Source organism: Doryrhamphus excisus, chromosome 18, assembly GCF_030265055.1.
Source record: "Doryrhamphus excisus isolate RoL2022-K1 chromosome 18, RoL_Dexc_1.0, whole genome shotgun sequence".
NCBI classification, from domain to species: domain Eukaryota; kingdom Metazoa; phylum Chordata; class Actinopteri; order Syngnathiformes; family Syngnathidae; genus Doryrhamphus; species Doryrhamphus excisus.
The window spans coordinates 5,104,595-5,129,044 of record NC_080483.1 but is presented as its reverse complement, the minus strand read 5'-3'; the positions used below and the strand labels follow the sequence as shown (position 1 = coordinate 5,129,044).

The window sequence follows — 24,450 nt, the reverse complement described above, 5'->3', positions numbered from 1 at the left end:
CAGGTGAGCCTTAGGCTGGCCACAATAAAAGGCTGCTAGAAAAGTGGCCGCTTGTGTTGTGTGGCCTCAGGGAATGGAATATGGTAGAACAGTGGTGTCCAAAGTGCAGCCGGGGACCATTTATGGCTCGGCTCGCATTCTAAAATTATATTAAACTAATATAAAAATAACAAGAGAAATGAAAAAAATGCAAAAAAATTATTTTAATGACAAAAAAATGCAATTCTCCGAGAATAAACTGGTAATATGATGACAATATATATGAATATAATATATAATATGAAGACAAATAATATAGTTTTAGAATCACAAAATTGAAATATTATTTTTGAAACTGAATATTACAAGAAACAAACAAAAAAAGTTTTATTTTTTTTATTAAGTTGGTTTAAAATGCAAATATTATGGGCCTGAAGTCCAAATATTATGGCAATATAGTCATATTATGAAAAAAAAATTAAGAAGGAAGTTGAAATATTTGGAAAATAAAAAAACAGCAAAAATGACAAAACAACTAAATATATTCTATTATAATATAGTGAATATACTAAATCTTTTTCAACTATATCACAAAGCTGATAAAAAAAATCTTGAAAAGTACTGTATATTTTTAAGACAAAAAAATGCAATTTTCCAAGAATAAATATAATAATAATATAATGGCTATAATAATATGATGAAGACAACTAATATAGTTTTAGGATCACAAAAATTAAATATTAATTAAATATTAATTAAATATTAATTAAATATTATTTTTGAAACTGAATATTACAAGAAACAAACAAAAAAAGTTGTATTTTTTTATTGAGTTGGTTAAAAATGCAAATATTATGGGCCTGAAGTCCAAATATTATGGCAATATAGTCATATTATGAAAAAAAAAAGAAGGAAGTTGAAATATTTGGAAAATTAAAAAAAACAGCAAAAATGACAAAACAAATAAATATATTCTATTATAATATAGGGAATATACGAAATCTTTTTCAACTATATCACAAAGCTGATAAAAAAAATTATCATTATTAAATTATTGAAATGTACTGTATATTTTTAAGACAAAAAAATGTATTCTAATGACAAAAAAATGCAATTTTCTGAGAATAAATATAATAATAATATAATGGCTATAATAATAAAAATTATGATGACGACAAATAATATAGTTTTAGGGTCACAAAAATTAAATATTAATTTAATATTATTTTTGAAACAGAATATTACAAGAAACAAACAAAAAAAGTTGTATTTTTTTATTAAGTTGGTTAAAAAATTCAAATATTATGGGAAATCCCAGACAGCTGTTCTGGTAGACATTTATGCTCCCTCACACATTTTGGAGTGTCCTTTTATTGTGGCCAGCCCAAGGCACACCTATGCAATAATCATGCATTCTCATTTGTTCTGAATAATAAGTGAGGTTTTCTTGCCGCCACAGGGATCCCTCACTCACTTTTCTTGTTAGCTTTAGCTTGAAAGGAGATGGCGATGGTTTGATCCCAGCGGGATGTCTGATGATTGCTGATGTCTTTGTTGCAGCGTTAGCGTGTATTGGTCTTAAACCCTTGTGCATGGCATTGGTCATTGGATTGAATGAGAAGGTAATATTGTTATATTTTGGCAACCTGAGAGTTTGGGATGCCGGATGCGGGGGCGATGCTGCTGCTGCTGGGGTGGGGGCCACGGAGAGAGAGACAGCTAGAGGAGGGGAGGAGGGGGAGAAGATGTGAAGCCTCTCGCTTCAACAACCCCTGGAAACTCTGCTGTCTGGCTGCTTTCGTCTTGCTGCTCATTGGACTTTGTCAGCACAGAGAAAGAGGAGGGAGGAAAAGTCGGACACTGTGGGGGTTGGGGGGGAGAAGGGGCGGTCACATAGAGTGATGTCGGTGACGAAGATGAGGGGTCTTTTGGGAGAGACAGAAAAATGAACCCGTGAAAATATGAACCACTAAAGTTTCTCCTGAATCAGAGGCAGACTTGCTCACTCGCTCGCTCAGGATGGACAAAGTGGAGCGAGTGATGAAGATGGTGAAGAGGATGTCGCCCAGGAAGAAGAGGAGAGAAGGAGGAAGAACAGTGGGAGAGCTGGAGAGCCCGGACACCTTCTGTGATGAACTGTGTCGCTTCAGGCTCTGTATCGGCGGTGAGCGTGCATGTGTGTGAGTGTGTGTGTGTGTGTGTGTTCATTCATCCTTTATTTAACTGGGTAAACCTCATTCACATTAAAAATATCTTTTACAAGAGTGACCTGGCCAAGACAGCAGCAGACGACAAAGTTTCTGACAAGACAAAAATACAATCGATCAGTGAGTGTAAAAAGTTAACTGACTCACATTTACAATAAACCAAGTAGCAGTATTTAAACCAAGTGGTGTGCCGTCAGGGCCAGCAAAACAGTCTCTGGTAGAAGTGACCTACATTTACAACTTCAATTCTAGTATTTGATCCAGGAAGTATTCATTCAGTCTATATAGACCAGTACTTCTAATGACTTTCTGTCGTGCCCCATCAAGGGACCATTTCTGTCCTTTATTGGTAATGGTAATGGTAATGGTAATGGTAATGGTAATGGTAATGGTAATGGTAATGGTAATGGTAATGGTAATGGTAATGGTTTTATTTCATTTGAACATGCATCAGATTACAATTGAGTGCATCCCATAATCAGTTCACAGTTCCACATGTCCAAAAGGAGTAGGAAGAAGCAAAGCTTATTAAATCCTACCCCTCCATCTGGTACTTTTACAATCAGTAACTGTTACATTTGTTCACTTCCTGCTTTCCATAATACAGTTTAAGGTTTTTTTTTGTTTTTTGTTTTTTATAATGTGCCTCGTACCGAAGTACAAGGTGATATGAGCATCCAATGCCATAATGGGTACCATAGTAAGTGTCAATATAGTGATATATATAGCACATCATGACTGGTTCAAGACTCTTCATCCTTGTATTTAGCAAACATCAACTGCTTGTATTGTTTCTTGAATTGGCTCATCGTTGTGCATTGTTTGATTTCCTTACTCAATCCATTCCATAGTTTGATTCCACATACTGAAATGCTATGGCTTTTTAACGTAGTCCTAGCATATAAGTGTTTCAAATGTACTTCTTCCCTGAGATCATATGTCTCCTCTCTCTTATTTTTAGCCTTATGCATTATTTTAGCTGTTTGAAGATGAACTATATCAGCAAGTTGAAGTATTTGTGATTTTAGAAATAAGGAGTTAGTATGTTCTCTGTAGGCGGCATTATGAATTATCCTTACTGACCTTTTTTGCAGTACATTTAGCGAGTGGAGATTGCTTTTATAGTTATTATCCCATATTTCCACACAATAAGTAAGATATGGTAGAACCAGAGAGCAATAAAGAGTGTGGAGTGATTTCTGATTGAGAACAAATTTTGCTTTGTTCAATACTGAAATATTTCTGGCCACCTTATGTTGTATATTTGTAATATGAGGTTTCCAGCTCATATTTTCATCTCTTGTGATCCCAGAAATTAATTTTCCTTCACCCTTTCAATGTCCACACCGTCTATTTGTATTTGCTGGTGCGTGTCCTTTCTGCTGTTACCAAACAGCATGATTTTAGTTTTACTTAGGTTCAAGGACAATCTATTATCATCAAACCATCTTTTTAGTGTGACCATTTCTTCTCTGACCTTTCTAATGATTTCATCTGTATTCCCTCCAGAACAAAAAGCAGTGGTATCATCCCCAAATAATACGAGCTTTAAGTCTTTCGTAACTTTGGAGATATCATTGATGTACAAGTTGAACAGTTTTGGCCCCAGTATTGACCCCTGGGGAACTCCGCACGTAATATATGAACTTGCAGATGTGTATTCTCAACATTTTACAACTTCAATTCTAGTATTTGATCCAGGAAGTATTCATTCAGTCTATATAGACCAGTACTTCTAATGACTTTCTGTCGTGCCCCATCAAGGGACCATTTCTGTCCCTGATTAGCGTACTTCTTAGCTGCATTGCTTCCAATATGTTATGTGTTATATGCATGCCATGTCAATATAATCTGCCCAGGATTTCCAGAATCAGGATTAATTCAACATTATTAGCAATGGGGTTGTTCCTTTAATCAATCAGATTTGCCTCACAGAGCCATCTAGCAGGCCCAAAATAAGCATCTGTCTGTCCTCTGACTGGTTGATCAATGCAAATCAAAGACAGCGGTACCTCGATTAACGTCTGTGACAGTTTTGTGGTTAACATTAGATCACTATCGGCTGATACTTGCATTAAAACCGACCCCCTCCACCGATTAGCCCCTCCCCAGCTGCAGCATCCAGAACCAGCATGTCTACCGTGTGTAGGGACTTCCAGTCTTTGTTAGAGTGATAAAAGCTCTGCATCCTTCAAAACGTGCCTCAAAAGTGTCTCACCTAAGTGGCGCTTTGAAAAGCTTTAGATCGGTGTAGCGTTTGGGGGTTGAGGGTTTGAGGCTCACGATGTGATCATCCATCAGGCAGCGGCTATAAAGCCCCGGTCCCAACCCGCTGTACTTGCGAGAAATGAGGGCAATGAGTAGCGCCGCATTTTGGATTTGGGAGCATGCAGACATTATGTAGCACTTTTAGTGCAGGAGGCACTTTTGTTGTATGTGGGGCTGCGTTGGACTCCGGATGATACTTCGGATGAAACGGGTGTTGTATCTCCTTCCTGGGCACAGAAGAGGGTGTCGGCTGCGTCTGCGCTTCAGCAGGCAGCAGATGCCTGCTTGTCATTGAGGTTTTCAATTCATAAACTGAGAAGGCTAGAAATAAATGCATTGCGAAATTCGAGCATTTTGTTCATGGTCTGGTAAAACAAGCATATTGGCTTTGTTTGGTTTGAAATAAGGTATTGAAGGAAATCTCAACCTCCCTTACTTCGAGGCGATCTCCTTGTAGGTGTCGAATTGAGGATATGGGCAGACTAAATAACCAAACTGGTATATGAGAACCATAATTATTCCTGATACAAACAATATCTAATACAGACGTCTGGGCTTAGTTGCTTTCCCTGTATGCCAACAGTAAGTTGGGTCTTAGTACAGCGCAGCTGCAAAAAAGCACCCTTTCTTTCCCTGCCCGGCTTTTTATACATTTCAAGATTGTGCAAGACGTGGACCAATCAGCACGCGCCGTCGCCGTGGTTTCAGCATCACCGGCCCATCTCTGTCTTTCTTGTCAGCAAGGACGATGCCAGGATATCTGGAATGTTCTGCGAGTTCTCGTGCTGTAAACAAGCCATATCATGCATACCAGATATCCCCTGCCTTGGTCATCGCTCTAGTTCTCTTGTGTGTGTGTGTGTGTGTGGTGTCAAGGGTCACACTAAGTTTGTCAGTACTTGTGAAACTATGTGTTTGTATTTAACTGTGTTTAAGTTATACGCTGCATTGCATACTAGAAAACATCTTCATACGCTATGTGCTTGATCTTAACTTTATTGTTAGCTAGCCAAAATATGAGCAAATACCTTCAGTATGAAAATAAATTATTTTCTGTCAGGCATTCACACGGTCATGCCCTCCCCATGTCTAAAGCTAAGAAACTTTCTCTTTTTGAATGTGATCTGATTGTTAAGCTGCATCAGCAGGGCCTCTCACAGCATTCCATTGCTACTGAGGTTGGACGCAGTAAGAAAGTCATTCTATAGTTTTGGAAAAGATCCTCAGCATTACGGAAAAAAAAGTCAAGAAAAAGTCAAAAATGACATCTGCATTGAGCCAAGGGATCTGATTGGCTTTCCATCAAGACACAGGGCAGCCCTTGACCCAAATGAAGACCCTTACTGCTCTCTGATGATAAAAAATGTAACCTTGGCGGTCCAAATGGCTTCCAACGTTACTGGAATGACAAGGAGATCCCACCTGAGATGTTTTCTTCCGGGTACAGTGGGAGTGACCAGGATGGATAGGATCAGGAACAAATCATCAGAGGGACATTACATGCCTTGGAGATAAAGTTTGTCATGATCGGGGTGCTTTTTCATTCAGTGGAACACTGGAGCCTCCGGTGGTGCAGGGTTGTCAAACAGTGGACTCTTACCTGCAGATGTTGCAGTGGGCATCCGTCATGACTGAGGGCCTGGTCTGTGTGGTAACAGATGGGTTTTTCAACTGGAGAACTCTGCAGTTCACAATACTGACTTGACCAAGGACTTCTTTCAGGGAGAATAACATCACTCTTTTGGACCATCCCACATGTTCCCCTGATTTACATCCCATAGAGAACATTTGGGGATGGATGACAAGGGAAGTTTATAAAAATGGCCATCAGTTCCAGACAGTTGATGCCCTTGATGAAGCCATCTTCACCACTTGGAGAAATGTTCCCAAAATATTCCCAATAGCCTCCTATTTTTTTGCGGTGATTAACAAGAATGGTGGAGCTACTCATTACTGAGTCCTATTGAGATTTTTTTTTCTTCTAGTTTGGAGAGTTTTTTGTAATGTTTTGAGCAATGGTCTTAAACGTTTCATCAGCTGATAAACAGCCTATTTCACTATAATTGTTGTTTATTTGTAACTTTTTCAAAGTGTTTTTTGTCACACTCCCCCTTTTTGCTTTTGCATATTGTAGTTCTACTAAAACCTGGTTAAGATCCAAATTCTGGCTATTTTTCAATTGACCTTAAGATCTTTTTACACTTTTGCTAATTATGGTTGCAGCAAAATAATGTTATTTTCTTTAAAAATAAAGAAATGTAAATTTAAATGCATGTAGAACTATAATTTTTGCCTATCCAATATGTTTTGGGTTCAACATTTTTGGGTGTGTGAAACGGATTAATTGGATTTATATCATTTTCACTGAGAAAATGTCCCTTGGTTAGAGTCCGTTTTGGTTACAGTCCAAATCTTCTGGTCAAGGCACCACTGTAGTTCAAAGTGCTTTGCACACAATGACAGACGAGGAGGAGGAGAAAATGACTTGGTGTTGGACATTCCAGATGTTTCCGGAAAAAAGGTAGACATTGTAAGGGGAGGCTCCGAAGCTAGCTAGCTTGTTTCACCTCAAGAAAGGGTTGTCTGATACTTGCTGGGGAGGTCAAATGTTCTGTCGTGCTTTGACCTCAAGTGGTTATGCTCTTTATGTGTCTGAGCAATGTTTGCTGATTACCTGTGTTGACAGGTATGCTATGCTGTTGCTATTTGTTTAATATTGGTTTTGTTTTTTTTTTGTTTTTTTTCACCAGAGCAAGAAGTTGATAAACATTCTCTGGTCTTGTTGATGACTTGGTTACAGTCAAGGCCATGTGACTAGTTGACTTGCAGTGTTAATTAAATGTGCAGATCAGATCGCATCTTCAAAACAGTTCTTGTGTTGCTGTAATTAGTGCTTTATTAGCTGTGTGTGTGTGCTAGCTCATGTTCTTCAAAGAGTTTTTAGAATAAATCAGTTTCATTTTAAGGGGCAGACTGGATTTAAATGACTTTGATGTAACAAAGAGGTCAGTGAGGAGAGACCAATGTGTGTGTGTTTGTGTTGTTCATGACGAAAAGTGCAGCACCTCAGCCCAAAAAAGCAGCAGCAGACTTCAAAGTGCATCACAACAGCATAGGAGACGCCAAGACGTCTTAAATCTTTTTCTAGAAACATCTTCAGCCGGGGTGTCGAAAGTGTGGCCCGGGGTTAAAATAAAGATGTTGGACACTGGATAGCTTTTAGAATCTTCAGTGTACAATATGTATGAAAATGGACCCTACATATAAGCATGTGGACCTACTATGTACGTATCCGGAAGTCCTCAGGAGCGCTTGGGTTTGTGACCAATCACAGCAGAGTGGGCGTACCGAGAGGAGGGCCGGGCGTGGAGTAAATTCAACACGACCGTTTGAGATGTCTATGGAAATCCTGCAGAAAGAAGTGCAGAATCTGGAAGATCTAGAGAGCTTTGTGTGTTGGTTATTGTGTGGAGCTGCTCTGTTGGAGTCCACAACTCAATACAAAGCGCCAAAAATGTGCACAATAGGTCGGAAAGCATACAACAAGTTAGGAAAGAGAACAACAAGGCAATCGAGGGGATGCCAGAAAAATAAACCTAACCCTAACCAGAATGAAAAAGGACAAACGTGTCATAAATATTTAGCATGGAGGTTTGTAACAAGCAAAAGAGTAGCCAGGAAGTAGTGGCAAAGGAAGGAGACCTCAGGTCGATACAAGGGACGCATGAGGAATAATCTGGAGTGCACATGCGGGTTTTATAGATCAGGCTATGGGCAAATCCACACAAATATGGATATTTTTGTTAATGGTTATGGTTATGGTAATGGTTTTATTTCATTTGAGCATGCATTAGAGTAAAATTGAGTGCATCTCATAATCAGTTCACAGTTCCACATGTCCAAAAGGAGTAGGAAGAAGCAAAGCTTATTAAATCCTACCCCTCCATCTGGTACTTTTACAATCAGTAACTGTTACATTTGTTCACTTCCTGCTTTCCATAATACATACAGTTTAAGGTTTTTTTTTTGTTTGTTTTTTTTAATAATGCACCTCATACCGAAGTACAAGGTGATATGACCATCCAATGACATAATGGGTACCATATACCATATACATAATAGGTACTCAATATAGTGATATAAATTAAATTAAATTAAATTAAATTAAATTAAATTAAATTAAATTAAATTAAATATAGTGATATATATATAGCACATCATGACTGGTTCAAGACTCTTCATCCTTGTATTTAGCAAACATCAACTGCTTGTATTGTTTCTTGAATTGGCTCATCGTTGTGCATTGTTTGATTTCCTTACTCAATCCATTCCATAGTTTGATTCCACATACTGAAATGCTATGGCTTTTTAACGTAGTCCTAGCATATAAGTGTTTCAAATGTACTTCTTCCCTGAGATCATATTTCTCCTCTCTTGTAGAGAAGTATTGGATGACATTTTTAGCTAATTGGTTATTTTTAGCCTTATGCATTATTTTAGCTGTTTGAAGATGAACTATATCAGCAAGTTGAAGTATTTGTGATTTTAGAAATAACGAGTTAGTATGTTCTCTGTAGGCGGCATTATGAATTATCCTTACTGACAACACAGGCACAACAGGAATTACAATAAAAACACCAGTGTCATGACAAAGACTCATTTGCATGATGCACAGGTGACATTTGTGTCTTCATGGACCACCGTAGAGGACGTATTGAAGACATTGTCTATTTCGACTTTCTTTTAGAAAGTTGAAAAATCTCAGCTGAGAGGAATGAAAGAGTCCCGCATCTTCCTCGGAATGACAATCAGCTTGGTGACACAGATTCCTCCCTTTTTAATAATAGGAAAAAATTGCTTTGTTTTCACTCACAAAAGCATGTGAAGGTGAGACGCTGCCTGTGAAAAGTTGAAATACGGACAGAAATTGTTTCTTCATAGAGCAAAAACAAATTCAACATATATAAATTCAATATATTGACTCTCTGTCCTCCAGTCAGCTGTTTGTAGACAAATCTTAATGAGGAACACAGAAGAACATAGCAGTGGATTTGTCCTCCATTTTTGGCAATAACAGACCTGCTTGGCTTTCTTTTCGTTCTTCCACACCAAACTGGAAGCTGTTGCTGGCAATAGAGTCTGCAATGCTATTATAATGTTATTGTATACCTTTAAGGCTACCTATTATACTCATTGTGTGACTCTTTGTATTGAGTTGTGGATTCAATACAATAATATACAATATATACACTTGTAGATCTTCCAGAATCTGCACCTATTCCAGTTGGATTTCTACTTCCCGCCAAAAGCGTCTGTTTTATTTGGTTCCGCCTCCGGGCACGCCCACTCCGCTGTGATAAGTCACACTCTTCCAACAACACTTATACACTTAACACAAATAAATTATTTAGTGTTTAGGATCTGGGGCTGCACGGCAGTCGAGTGGTTAGCACGCAGACCTCACAGCTAGGAGACCAGGGTTCAATTTCACCCTCGGTCATCTCTGTGTGGATGATTGCATGTTCTCCCCGTGTATGAGTGTGTTTTCTCCGGGTACTCCGGTTTCCTCCCACATTCCAAAAACATGCTAGGTTAATTGGTGACTCCAAATTGTCCATAGGTATGAATGTGAGTGTGAATGGTTGTTTGTTTATATGTGCCCTGTGATTGGCTGGCCACCAGTCCAGGGTGTACCCCGCCTTTTGCCCGAAGACAGCTGGGATAGGCTCCAGCACCCCCGCGACCCTTGTGAGGATAAGCGTTAGAAAATGAATGAATGAATGAATGTTTAGGATCTGGCAGCTCATGACCCCGCTGGTGCTCCTCCGACCTCACCTGCCCGAGGAGGAGACCAACTTTGTCGGAGGCATCGCTGGTACCGTGAAGCTCAGGAGACGGACGTGAGGGAATTCACTAAGTGCCGACAATCATGGCACAACATCGGTTGTCTAAATGTGGTCATTACATGCTTTTTGCAGGACTACCGTGTTCCAGACAAAGAACACTATGGTTGGTCCAACTCTGTGGACGCAATTAATGCACCTTTGCCGACACGCTTTTTTGAGCTGTTTTTGGAAAGCTCAAGTGTTTCCCATTACATGCCGTCTACAGCTGCTTCTTTTTAGCTGTTTTTATATGTTTAGAACACACAGAAAAGAGAAAGACATTCAGTATGTAGTCATGTCTCACAAGAGGATTGTGAATGATTCACAAAAAAGCACAGTTTAACTTTTAACCATGTTTTTTATGAGCAATGAAGGGTTGCGTTCAAAGACGCCATGTGATTCACATCTTGAGCGCCTTTTTTTCGGATTTCCCAGCATACTTAAATACAACATTCATTCATTTATTCATTTTCTACCGCTTTTCCTCACAAGGGTCGCGGGGCGTGCTGGAGCCTATTCCAGCTGTCTTCGGGCGAGAGGCGGGGTACACCCTGGACTGGTGGCCAGCCAATCACAGGGCACATATAGACAAACAACCATTCACACTCACATTCATACCGATGGACAATTTGGAGTCGCCAATTAACTGATTGCATGTTCTCCCCGTGCATGCGTGGGTTTTCTCCGGGTACTCCGGTTTCCTGCCACATTCCAAAAACATGCTAGGTTAATTAGCGACTCCAAATTGTCCATAGGTATGAATGTGAGTGTGAATGGTTGTTTGTCTATATGTGCCCTGTGATTGGCTGGCCACAAGTCCAGGGTGTACCCCGCCTCTCGCCCGAAGACAGCTGGGATAGGCTCCATGAATGAATGAAATAAATTAGTTACCACGGTTTTCCCTGAATATTAAGACTTTATTTTTGTAAAATTACAGCTGTTTTTTTTCATTTCTGCTTTTTATTCTGCTTGTTTCCTCTCATAATTATGACTTCATTTTTATAATATTTTGACTTAATTATTGTAACAATGTCGTTTTTTCTGCAACGCAATGTTCCAAAAGTTTTTGTTTTCTTAAATATTAAAAAAACAGCCACGCTCCACACTTTCACCATGTTGTATTTATGCCTTATATGTATTATTTTATTATATTTTGTTTACTATATTGGGTAATAGGAGTGTAAAGGTGACTATAGGGGTGTTATTTCATGTATACAGGGCTACAATAATGTTGGAAACTGTATTTAGAAGGTCGTAAACAGGTTTTCTATGCTCTAACTATAAATATTCCATTTATAAACAAGGAATCCGAGGGATTGCTGTACATAAATGTTTCAACCCAAATCTGGCCCATGAATCCAAATAATTGCCCCTGCTGTAATAATATGAGAGTACAGTTAAAGCACTGCGGGAGTCATTGAGGCTGAGCAGCTAAATTTAGCTCTTCAATCCCTTTTTTCTCATCATTCCTCCTCCACACCTTGAGCGAGCCGGTCGCGCCCTCCTTGCTCTGGTTCCTGCTCCGTGGATGATACAGCAGTCGGGTGTGGGCGGCTCTGTGCTACTTCTTGGAGAAACTTCTCCACTCTTATTACTGACTGGAGCTTCATGAGTCATTCATCCTTGGAGAGAGAGAGATGCTGGCATTGTTGGTTGTCAGTCAAGCTGAAACACTTTTGTCTCCCGTCACCCTCAGGTTGCATTGCGTCTGCTTATGGAGAGCCGGATTATCATAACTGTATTTACTGTACATGTGATAGTCATGATAGGAACTCCATATTGTGTTCACACCAGAAGATCTAGAATATCTTATGGACATATTCTTGATGATGACCATGCGAGAAGGAGGAACATTCATCTGAATAAGGAAAAAAAGTGAAGCTCACGCCTGCTTCTTCTCGCCGAGTTCCACTTTTCCTGCACTCCCCGTCACTCAGCTGTCATCTGCAGCTCGACCTCATGTCATTTTGCTGACAAACTTAGTAAAACTTAGCTATACTTGTCACTTTGCTCAGAGGCTGGTCCGGTACGAGCCATTGGTTAGTGGCCACGTTTAGGCCACGCCCCTGGCTGTCCCTCAAAGGATGCTGATTGGTCCTTGTAGACGTCTTAAAAACTTGCACTGAGTGACAAGTTGACTGCTCGAGCTTTTGGATCATCTGCTGGGGCTGTGCAATTCTCATTCGGTAAACTCTGGTTCGAGTCCCCAGGGTTACTTGGTTTATGTTGGTGCCAGGACGCTGGTTTAGTGGGGTGAGTCTAACACAGATGTGTCCAAAGTCCAGCCCGGGTGCCATTTGTGTATTGCAGCTGTTTTTTTTTTTTTTGGCCTTTTATATAACCAGAAAAAAAACAGTAAAAATCAGCAGTCATTTAAAAAAAAAAAAATTATAATATTAAAAGAAAAAATTTGTCATCAAACAAGAAAAGATGTTTATTGTTTGAGAATAACTTAGTTTTATTATAAGTGAAAATAACACGATTTTAGTATCATAAATTTGAATATTAAAGACAAAAGTCAGACTATTATGAGAATAGAATGAGAATAGAAACAGAATGAGAATAACGTCAAAACGGGAATGGGAATAAAGTCATAATTATGGGAAGACAAACAGCTGTAATTTTAGGTGAATAAATTCTAAATATTACATGAGAAAAGTCATATTATAATGAGATGTAAGCATTGTAATTTCATGAGGAAAATTAAAACAATTTTGATAGAATAGAGTTTTATATATATAAAACAATATATATATATATATATTATATATATTATATATATAAAAACAAAATGAACATTCATTCATTCATTTTCTACCGCTTTTTCCTCACGAGGGTCGTGGGGGTGCTGGAGTCTATCCCAGCTGTCTTTGGGCGGGAGGCGGGGTACACTGGTCGCCAGCCAATCACTGGGCTCATATAGACAAACAACCATTCACACTCACATTCATACCTATGGACAATTTGGAGTCACCAATTAACCTAGCATGTTTTTGGAATGTGGGAGGAAACTGGAGTACCCGGAGAAAACCCACGCATGCACGGGGAATTGAACCCTGGTCTCGTAGCTGTGAGGTCTGCGTGATAACCACTAGATCGCCGTGCCGCCCCAAAATGAACATATTTTGGGAAACTTTATTTTGGGAAAAAGTTATAATATTATGGGAATGAAGTCATAATATTATGAAAAAATGTATAGGGATTATTTAAGATGAAAGTTGAAATATATGGAAATAAAAAAAACATCAGAACCATAGTATAGAGTGAATATATATCCTATATAAGTTTGTTTTACAAAAAAACAGAAAAACGGTTGGACACCCCCGGTCAAACAGATGCCAGCCGGTACGGCTGTGCCAAAGCATGTTGGTGAAGCCGACCTCCGTAAGACTGAAAAAGAGCCACATTGGATGACAAGTTGACAGCTGGGGGCTTTTAGCTCATCCATCTGTGGACTGTGATTCGATTGAGCCTGCAACAGCGTGAGAAAAAATGTTTTATTTTTTGTCCTTTTATGTGACTTTTTTTACACGGCAAGGGAATGTACCTTTGTGGCATTGCTATGTCACTCTAAAGTTTAACATGATCAATTCATTAAAAATGCAAGTTGTTATTATATGCTCAGCCTGTCTATGTTTAAGGTAATCTTTACTGAAGCAAACAACAGGTTCCCTTTTGGGAAGGTCATCTTTAACAATGTGACAAAGCCACTTCTCCGTTGTATTATTGTATTCAGTATTTCATTGTTTGTGGAGTTATGTCATTAATAATAGTGATGTATTAACTAGTGATGTTACAAGAGGTGCCGGGGCATCGAAGTGTGTGTCGAGTAATCGAGTGGGCACTTCCGCGAAGCATGTACCGAGGCGTGATTCATTGGGGGGAGGGGCCGGAATTGATGACGTCCGAAGCCTTGCTGCCCGGCTGTCCAACATGAAGGTTCGGAATTTGCCGCAATGTTTGCCTGTCACTCAGCAATATAAACCCCTTCAGGCTTAAACATTCAAATGTGGGCATTTGTGGTGAGAGTCAGTTGAGCGTGTGGATAGTATTTCTCGATGGTTCGGTTACTATACGGTTACGTTAGTTTGGAGTTCAGAGAGAGAAGATATGGAGCAGCTAGAAAGAGGAAATAGTGTGGAAACATTTTGACTTGATCAGTAAGCCAAATCAACACTATTAAGAGATGCTATGTTTGCATTTCAAAACCTGTATTTTCACTGTTTGTCATCGTTATTGAGAGGTGAAGTGCTTATTGTGTTTCAAGGAGTTGGTGTACAATAATAACACCTCATCCATGTTCAGGCATTAACGTGCCTTTCATGAACATAAAGATGAAACTGGACCTTCGGCCGTCCATGGTAAGGTTAATAGTACTACATTATAATATTAATATATTACAGTATTACCAACACAATCATGATGAAGCTAGCCATATCACATGATCCATGGCATTTATGGACAAGAAATGTATCTTACACTTTGTAGATTAATCATTTGGTTATAAAATGTTTTGTAGTATATAATCATTTCCAAGAGCCAAAACAGATCAGCATTCAATGCATCACACATGAAGATACTAAGGATCGACCGATACATCGGCCGGCCGATATATTGGGCTGATATTTGCGTTTTTTCCTTGTATCCGTATCGGCCGATACGCGCGTGGGTTCGCCGATGTATTTTTCCACCGCACGAATCCTACTGTGTTCAGTGTTTACATTTCAATAAATATTTGTTTAAACATGAGATAATATTTGTTATCATTGTCATTTGAGTTTGAGTGATCAAAAGCAGTATCGGCCACAAATATCGGCCCAAGCAAAATCGGCCATCGGCTAAGGGTGATGGAAAAAAATCGGTAACGGCATCAGCCCCCCAAAAAAACATATCGGTCGATCCTTAGAAGATCCATCCACCTGTAATTGTATCCAAGGCCAGCAGGTGGTTTCGTGTTCACATGAAGCTTCAAGAAATGAATCCATTCTCGAACCAGTTGACTGAAATGGTTCGAAGCCTCATGGGGCTTCATCTCGCCATCACTAGTATTAACCCAAGCTAAATTGGGATTCAAACAGGTGTACATGGGGATACTTACCAAGAGAGTCACCTGCAGGAATGTTTGGGGAGAAGCCGCCATGAGTCTCTGGGTTTTATAGGTTTAGTGACGTCATTAATGACATCATCAGACCATACCATGTACTGGGGATGGGGAAGGGGGTTGTAAGGTTGGATGGGTGTTTAATCTTGGGTTCGGGTCGGGAAATATGTGTATGGGTTCATGTTTTATGGAGAGCTGTAGTAGCAGTGGGGTCGCATCAGATGATGGTGTTCAAATCCAGTTTTGTAGACTAACCTATGGACGTAAGTGGGACATTCCGGGCAAATTGGGAGCCCTATAAGAGGAGCGGTAGGGGAACACTTTTTTTTTTTCTTCTTGTTGTTTTGGGAAGTCAAGTCATTTTTTTTCCCAATTAATTTTTTTTGTTTTTAGTGTTTTCCATAAGTTTCTCTGCCAAACTAAATAAATATGCCTCGACTGGGTGAACTGCAAGTCTGCCTCCTGAATTGTTTTGGCCTTCGGACACCACATTACGACAAACAAGATAAGAGAGAAAGCCTGTGTCGTTGTGCAGTTGAGCTCCAAGCAGGCGTGTTGTCTTCTCTGCATAAGGACACTTAGCACACCGACACAGCGGCCGGCGGTCTCAAGGGCTACTTGACGGCCTGATACGCTCGCTGGCGTGATTGCAAAAGCTCGCTGGCAAAAGCCAGTCAGCCCTTTTCTTTTTCTCTGTGGACGCCCGGGTCAGGAGGTTGATTGGCGGACGGACACAGCAGGGCGGAATGGACCTCACGTGTCCGCACGTGGGCTTGAGAATGTGTGGCACGGCTTTATTTCATCAGCGGTTAAAGCATTCGGAGGTGTTTTCAAATCCGAAGATGCCACTTTGATACTTTGTAAAGCTTGGAAAATTATTAGATTTTTTTAGTTAAAATCTTTTTTTGCTAAATACAAGGATGAAGAGTCTTGAACCAGTCATGATGTGCTATATATATCACTATATTGACACTTACTATGGTACCCATTATGTCATTGGATGCTCATATCACCTCGTACTTTGGTACGGGACAAAAAATTACAAAATTTAAAAATAAAAAAAAACGAACAAAAAAAAACCCTTAAACTGTATTATGGAAAGCAGGAAGTGAACAAATGTAACAGTTACTGATTGTAAAAGTACCAGATGGAGGGGTAGGATTTAATAAGCTTTGCTTCCTCCTAGCGGCACGGCTATCGAGTGGTTAGCGCACAGACCTCACAGCTAGGAGACCAGGGTTCAATTCCACCCAGGGTTCAATTCCACGCTCGGCCATCTCTGTGTGTCCTAGCGGCACGGCGGAGGAGTGGTTAGCGTGCAGAACTCACAGCTAGGAGACCAGGGTTCAATTCCACCCTCGGCCATCTCTGTGTGGAGTTTGCATGTTCTCCCCGTGCATGCATGGGTTTTCTCCGGGTACTCCGGTTTCCTCCCCCATTCCAAAAACATGCTAGGTTAATTGGCCACCAGTCCAGGGTGTACCCCGCCTTTCACCCGCAGACAGCTAAGATAGGCTCCCTTGTGAGGAAAAGCAGAAAATGAAATGAAATGCTTCTTCCTACTCCTTTTGGACATGTGGAACTGTGAACTGATTATGGGATGCACTCAATTGTAATCTGATGCATGTTCAAATGAAATAAAACCATTACCATTACCATTACATTTGTTGTTTATTTTGTAGTTTTCTTGTTTATCACTTCAAAACATAAGAAATTGAAGTAATCAGTTGTTGTGTGGGTGTACTGTTGTACGTGTGTGTTTACCTCCCGTCTGCAAAGGACAATAAATAAAAGAAGCAAGGATATTTCCTCTCTGAATCCAGTTGTGTGCTGTGCTGTGCGGCCATGTTGGCTAATCTCAGCAGAGCAGACCGCTCTGATGATTTATTAAAGCGGTCGCTCACACTCTCTCCTCACTCTTCTACTTCATGGCATTCCGACGGAAACGGCTTAATCCTCAATGGGCTCAGCACCGTTTCTGCCGCAGCTTCTGTGGCTTCGCAGCGAGTTTGGAATGAATTGTTATCCTCACATGCGTTTATCCCACGTACTTCATCTCTAAAGTGCTCACAGCCACCAGGGGGCGTTTCTGCATGTTGTCCAGCTTTGCCTCACCTGACATGATGAAAAAAAGAAAGAGTCGCCAATTAGGTGCCAAGTGGCATGCAGTGGCTCAAACTGCCTCCCAACTTGCTCGTGGTGGCCCGTAACAGCGGCAAAAATTGAGTTTGTCGGCAAGAAAATTTCAAAACGGTTAAAATCTTCGCAAACAATCCGCCTATTGGAATCCACTGGAATTTAATGGCGCGAGCCAAGTTCCACCAATGATGCTAGGAGTCCACTGGGCTGGTGCTGGTTGGTGCCAGTTCACGCAAATGCAATTTGTGGTGGGGCCGAGTGTCGCCAATTAGGTGCCAAGTGGCATGCAGTGGCTCAAACTGCCTCCCAACTTGCTCGTGGTGGCCCGTAACAGCGGCAAAAATTGAGTTCGGCGGCAAGAAAATTTCAAAAAGGTTAAAATCTTCGCAATCAATCCGCCTATTGGAATCCACTGGAATGTAATGGCGCGAGCCAAGTCCCACCAATGATGCTAGGAGTCCACTGGGCCGGTGCTGGTTGGTGCCAGTTCACGCCAATGTAATTTGCGGTGGGGCCGAGTGTCGCCAATTAGATGCCGAGTGGCATGCAGTGGCTCAAACTGCCTCCCAACTTGCTCGTGGTGGTGCGTAACAGCGGCAAAAATTGAGTTTGGTGGCAAGAAAATTTCAAAACGGTTAAAATCTTCGCATCCGCCTATTGGAATCAACTGGAATGTAATGGCGCGAGCCAAGTTCCGCCAATGATGCTAGGAGTCCACTGGGCCGGTGCTGGTATGTAATTTGCGGTGGGGCCGAGTGTCGCCAATTAGTTGCCGAGTGGCATGCAGTGGCTCAAACTGCCTCCCAACTTGCTTGTGTTGGCCCGCGGCAAAAATTGAGTTTGGCGGCAAGAATATTTAAAAACGGTTAAAATCTTCGCAAACTATCCGCCTATTGGAATCCACTGGAATGTAATGGCACGAGCCAAGTTCCGCCAATGATGCTAGGAGTCCACTGGGCCGGTGCTGGTCGGTGCCAGTTCACGGCAATGTAATTTGCGGTGGGGCCGAGTGTCGCCAATTAGTTGCCGAGTGGCATGCAGTGGCTCAAACTGCCTCCCAACTTGCTCGTGTTGGCCCGCGGCAAAAATTTAGTTTGGCAGCAAGAAAATTTCAAAACGTTTAAAATCTTCGCAAACAATCCGCTTATTGGAATCAACTGGAATGTAATGGCGCGAGCCAAGTTCCGCCAATGATGCTTGGAGTCCACTGGGCCGGTGCTGGTTGGTGCCAGTTCACGGCAATGCAATTTGCGGTGGGGCCGAGTGTCGCCAATTAGGTGCCAAGTAGCATGCAGTGGCTCAAACTGGCTCCCAACTTGCTCGTGGTGGCCCGTAACAGCGGCAAAAATTGAGTTTGGCGGGAAGAAAATTTCAAAAAGGTTAAAATCTTCGCAATCAATCCGCCTATTGGAATCCACTGGAATGTCATGACGCCAAGTTCCACCAATGATGCTAGGAGTCCACTGGGCCGGTGCTGGTTGGTGCCAGTCAGAGCCACTACGCGCCAATCACATAATCTTTGGCGCAAACTGGCACCAAGTGGATTCCTAGCATGAAGTGTGCAAACTGAGCCTTCCGTCTGAGTGCACTGCACTAAGTACACTCAGAATTGAATGGCGATGGCACTTGGAGCCCCCCCCCCTCCTCGAACATTTCTAACGTGGCTGTGCAGCGAGTCAAGTGGAATGATTGGACTTATTCTAACTCAAATGAGGTCAGGTTTGAACCCCACAAACATTTCATTTCCTTTCTTCACGGTTTCATCAGCAGCTACCTGTTTTCTGGCTTCTCACTACGCCTGCACGGCTCAGCAGCATCTTTCATCATCCTTCTCATCCATGAATGTGCAGAACATGTTGAACAAACATCCTGTTCTTATTTATTGCTGTTCTGTGTGGGCCTCGTGAGAAGAATATAGACAGGAAGTTAGTTGAAGTTGGCAGACTCACATTTAAAGATGGAAGGTTTTTTTTGTGTATGTGAATTAGCAATGAACATCTTCACTACTAATTCCTCTTTCGCTTGATCAGGGGATCAAACACTTCAGTATCCCCCCCACTGTACATGTACAAAAAAGTTCTAGAGTGTAAAAAGTTCTTGTGTTGTTGTTGTCATGGTTACTACAAGCTTTCAATTGTCAACCGGAGGCAGCACATCAATCATCTGCAAACATCTCATCTCCTTGCTGGCTGCATTCCCTGGCCGGAAATTGGAAATGTGTAAAAAAATAAAATAAAACCGAGGCGGTCACCCAAGTAGGCAGGCGAGCGATGTCGTCCCTGGGGGAGGTCAGCGGCAAGCGAGGAGGACAATGAAAATGAAGTGTATCAGAGCGACATTGAGGAGGCAGCTTCATTTCACGCCGCTTCCCACACACGCACGAGCTGAACCAGCGAGCCAGCAGCCAGAGAGAGAGAGAGAGAGGGAGAAAGAAGGAGGGGGGGAGGTGGTTGTAATGGTGGTGGGGGGGTTAGAGGATGCTGGAATCTCCCGCTCAATCGCAAGCGCTTCAGCATGTGACTTCTCCAGCGATGCTCGCTCTATCCTCCACCATGTCTGACTGAAGCAGGAAGAAGGATGTTCTCAGTGTCGCTCAAGTGCCGCTTAGGGGTCATCAGGCGCCAAGCCAAGGGTACTGTGTGTGAGTGTGTGTGTGTGTGTGTATGTGTTTGTAATTCATCATCAGGTGTCTTTTATGCAAAGTTGGCATCTTGAGATCTCCTTGTGCCTTTAACAGTATATAATGATGTGTTTGTGTACGTGTGGGCGTGCACCTTCAGGCTTGTTGCTGACCTCCCCGGTGAACATGTGTGTGTGTGTGTGTGTGTGTGTTTACAGTCAGTATGTTTATTTCCCTGTGTGCATTCATAGTAAAGAGCCTCCTCCTGCTGATGTATTCATGTTACATCTTCATTTTACACCTTCTCTCAGGCTCTGTTGGAAAAAGAAAACAAACGATACAAAACTTGCTGAGAAGAGAAGCTGATGCTCTAATTTTGGTTTGTGAAGAAAATGTGCTAAAGGGTCATCTGGTTGTGTGTGTGTGTGTGTGTGTGTGTGTTGTGTAAAGCTGCGTCAGGGCAGCAGCAACAGGTTGTATATTTGTATATTGTGGTTTCGTATGGTTTTGATGAACGCTGACATGTTGATGTCGTATATTTAATTCATGAGTACCGTCATGCCCCGTACATTTCTTAAATGCTCGGACGTGCTAGTCGATGTTTTTTTTTTTTTTTTAAAGCTGTCATAATTCATTCATGTTCAACGTGCTGGTTGTGTTCAACAAACTTGCTCAACGCAGAGATGTGGAGAGCTGAATATTCATGATGATAAAAAGTCATCTTTTGCTTCAGTCTTAAGTGACTTTAAATCATTCAACTTGTGAGGAGGGATGAGTGGTTAGCGCGCAGGCCACACAGCTAAAAGTCCCGAGTTCAATTCCACCCTCGGCCATCTCTGTGTGGAGTTTGCATGTTCTCCCCGTGCATGCGTGGGTTTTCTCCGGGTACTCCGGTTTCCTCCCACATTCCAAAAACATGCTAGGTTAATTGGCCACTCCAAATTGTCCATAGGTATGAATGTGAGTGTGAATGGTTGTTTGTCTATATGTGCCCTGTGATTGGCTGGCCACCAGTCCAGGGTGTACCCCGCCTCTCGCCCGAAGACAGCTGGGATAGGCTCCAGCACCCCCACGCGACCCTCTTGAGGAAAAAGCGGTAGAAAATGAATGAATGAACTTGTGAGGAGGGATGAGTGGTTAGCGTGCAGGCTACACGGCTAAAAGACCCGAGTTCAATTCCACCCTCGGGCATCTCTTTGTGGAGTTTGCATGTTCTCCCCGTGCATGCGTGGGTTTTCTCCGGGTACTCCGGTTTCCTCCCACATTCCAAAAACATGCTAGGCAAATTGTCCATAGGTATGAATGTGAGTGTGAATGGTTGTTTGAACTGCTATTGATGTGTTCAGGTCAGAATAAAGTTATTAAGTAGCGGCAGCCTCTTGTTGGGGCTAGTCTTTTGTCATGTAATAGAGAGATGTGGCTTGATGCGCAATGAGCAGGGCTGCATGGCGGCCGAGTGGTTACTGCCCAGACCTCACAACTAGGAGACCAGGGTTCAATTCCACCCTCGGCCATCTCTGTGTGGAGTTTGCATGTTCTCCCCGTGCATGCGTGGGTTTTCTCCGGGTACTCCGGTTTCCTCCCACATTCCAAAAACATGCTAGGTTAATTGGCCACTCCAAATTGTCCATAGGTATGAATGGGAGTGTGAATGGTTGTTTGTCTATATGTGCCCTGTGATTGGCTGGCCACCAGTCCAGGGTGTACCCCAGCTGGGATAGGCTCCAGCACCCCCGCGGCCGTCATGAGGATAAGCGGTAAAAAATGAATGAATGAATGAACTTGTGAGGAGACTGAAAAAATGTCATCGAGTGAAGTCACAAAATTCAAAGCGTGACTGTACTTTCGTCAGTACACTTCAAAATGTACAGTGTACCCGGTTACTTTCCTAGACCCCCACCAATGGCGGAAAATTGTGAATAATGTAAATAATGGATGCACCCATGAAATAATGCCCGTTTTTGGTACTCCTGGCATCTGGTGCTTCTCAACTGGTCTGGTCTTTATTATTAGATATTAATGTTGTTGTTTTTTTGCATTTTTAAACACAACTGCAGATGTCTCCAAGTGGAACTGGAGCACATTATTAAAACAACTAAGGAAGAAAATGGTAAATGTATTTGGTAAAATGAAATAAACTATTTTAAATTGCCCCTTGGCTATCTTTCATCCAAAGTCAACTAGAAATGACAAAAGCCACAAGGCGTATTTTTTTGCAAATAATAACCCACCAAGATTGTGTCCCAGATCCACCTTTGGCTCACGACTCATCAGTTAAGAACCACTACACCGTATAGTATGATATGCCTTTAAATGATGTTTCATAAAGTAAAAAACAACTTCAGGCTTACAGTTAACAAGCAGTGGTTCCCAAACGTTTCACCACTGTGTACCCCTTTTGACATCTGACTGGAAGTCGTGTACCCCCTACTCCTTAGCAGCACTTCTATTTGTTTTTTGTGTTTGCAACAACAATGTGTGCTAGCTTGTTTAACTAGGAGCACGAGTGATGTCAGCCGTGTGGCAGTATTTTTTATGTTTTAAAAGCCCAAAAATATGTTGCAGCTGAGTGTAAAACTTGTCATGCACCAGTTTAATACAACTTCATTGCGCATTTGTGGCGTCCTGTAACACCCATCATGAATGGATCAATGGTTTTGGGGGTAAAGGGACCTGCAAATGGGTGGAAGAACTCAGTATTGAATAATAATGTCGAAGGAACTAAACAGATACTGTGTAGTTAGCACAAAAGAATGTGCTGTTAATGGTGTTAAAGTGCAATCAGTGGGTATGTAAACAAAAGACTAATTGATTTAGATGGTTTCTTGTGTGGAAGTTCTGTCTTCCTTTTGTCCAAGACTTCCTGTGTAAGTGTGACTGGATCAAAAGGCGTCACCGCTCATTCGAGTTGTGGCCCCAAGTCCATAATCCACTGAGCTGGAACACCTGGCCTCCAAAGCCAACGTGCGCCGTACCGGATTCACTTTTCCTCCCCGTGGTTGTTCACTTGCAGCTGACCTTTCCTTGTCAGCACTCCGCAGGGTTCAGCTTCTAATTCATTTTGCACACTGGCAGCAAGCACAGTCTGCTACACTTGCTGGAGCCTTTTCCGTCAGCATGTCCAGCATTCATCCAGTGGCGTGAATGAATGAGTACAGGAAGTGCAAAGCAGCCTTTTGGGAGTCAATGTAAGAGTTCTTCTAGGCACCCTTGGAACTCGAGTGTGTTTCAAACTATTGCAGTACAAATAAAGTAAGTCCTGTACAATTAGAGTGCAGGCCTAACAGCTATGAGAACCGAGTTCAATTCCACCCTTGTCTCTGTGTGGAGTTTGCATGTTCTCTTGCTTCCTCCTGTTGGAGAAGAAATTCTCTTCAACTGAATTAAGGCCTTGTTTAACCCTCCTCTTGTGTTAGGGTCGGCACCCGTTTTACATTTTAATGCATAAAAAGAATCACATAACATTTGTTTATTGCATCAAGGCTTTTTGACTTTGTCAGGAAACTCTATTTCAACAAAATAAAACCAAAAAAATAATTTTTACTGCATTTTAAAATGGTCTGGTTGAAATTATGACCACTGTATTGTTAGGGTCGGTTTCGACCCGGTTATAATAATATGACTATAAAGCAATATTTTGAGCCAAAACTGAAATCATAAGTGTACAATTAGCCAACACAATGACAACCAGCTCCTCTTCTTATCATGTAAGCTTCAGGGGGTTCTCATTTTGACCGCTTTTCCAATATACCAGCAGAAAAACAATTTCATTTCACTTTATACTAAAGTTCTGTTGCTGAAAACAATCACTTTTTCTACCTTTTCTTGACATTATTTCCTGACAAATTTTGCTTTTTTCAATATTGAAATATTTCTGGCCACCTTATGTGGTATATTTGTAATATGAGGTTTCCAGCTCATATTTTCATCTATTGTGATGCCCAGAAATGTATTTTCGTTCACCCTTTCAATGTCCACACCGTCTATTTGTAATTGCTGGTTCGTGTCCTTTCTGCTGTTACCAAACAGCATGATTTTAGTTTTACTTAGGTTCAAGGACAATCTATTATCATCAAACCATCTTTTTAGTGTGAGCATTTCTTCTCTGACCTTTCTAATGATTTTGTCTGTATTCCCTCCAGAACAAAAAGCAGTGGTATCATCCGCAAATAATACCAGCTTTAAGTCTTTCGTAACTTTGGAGATATCATTGATGTACAAGTTGAACAGTTTTGGTCCCAGTATTGACCC

General features: G+C 41.5%; 1 protein-coding gene across 4 annotated transcripts in view; it reads left to right on the top strand.

The window, feature by feature from the left end:
- Window positions 1–1,891: 1,891 nt before the first annotated feature.
- The window catches only part of LOC131106519 (glutamate receptor-interacting protein 2-like), a 93,692-nt gene continuing 71,133 nt past the window's right edge, over window positions 1,892–24,450 (top strand). For 2 of the 4 annotated variants that reach the window (XM_058055669.1, XM_058055668.1), the window contains exon 1: window positions 1,892–2,143. In XM_058055669.1, the coding sequence (XP_057911652.1) occupies window positions 1,999–2,143 (145 nt within the window). In that variant the 5' untranslated portion in view covers window positions 1,892–1,998. Of the gene's footprint in view, window positions 2,144–20,061; window positions 20,212–24,450 lie in introns of those variants that run through there. The other 2 variants (XM_058055674.1, XM_058055672.1) reach the window with 1 other exon arrangement.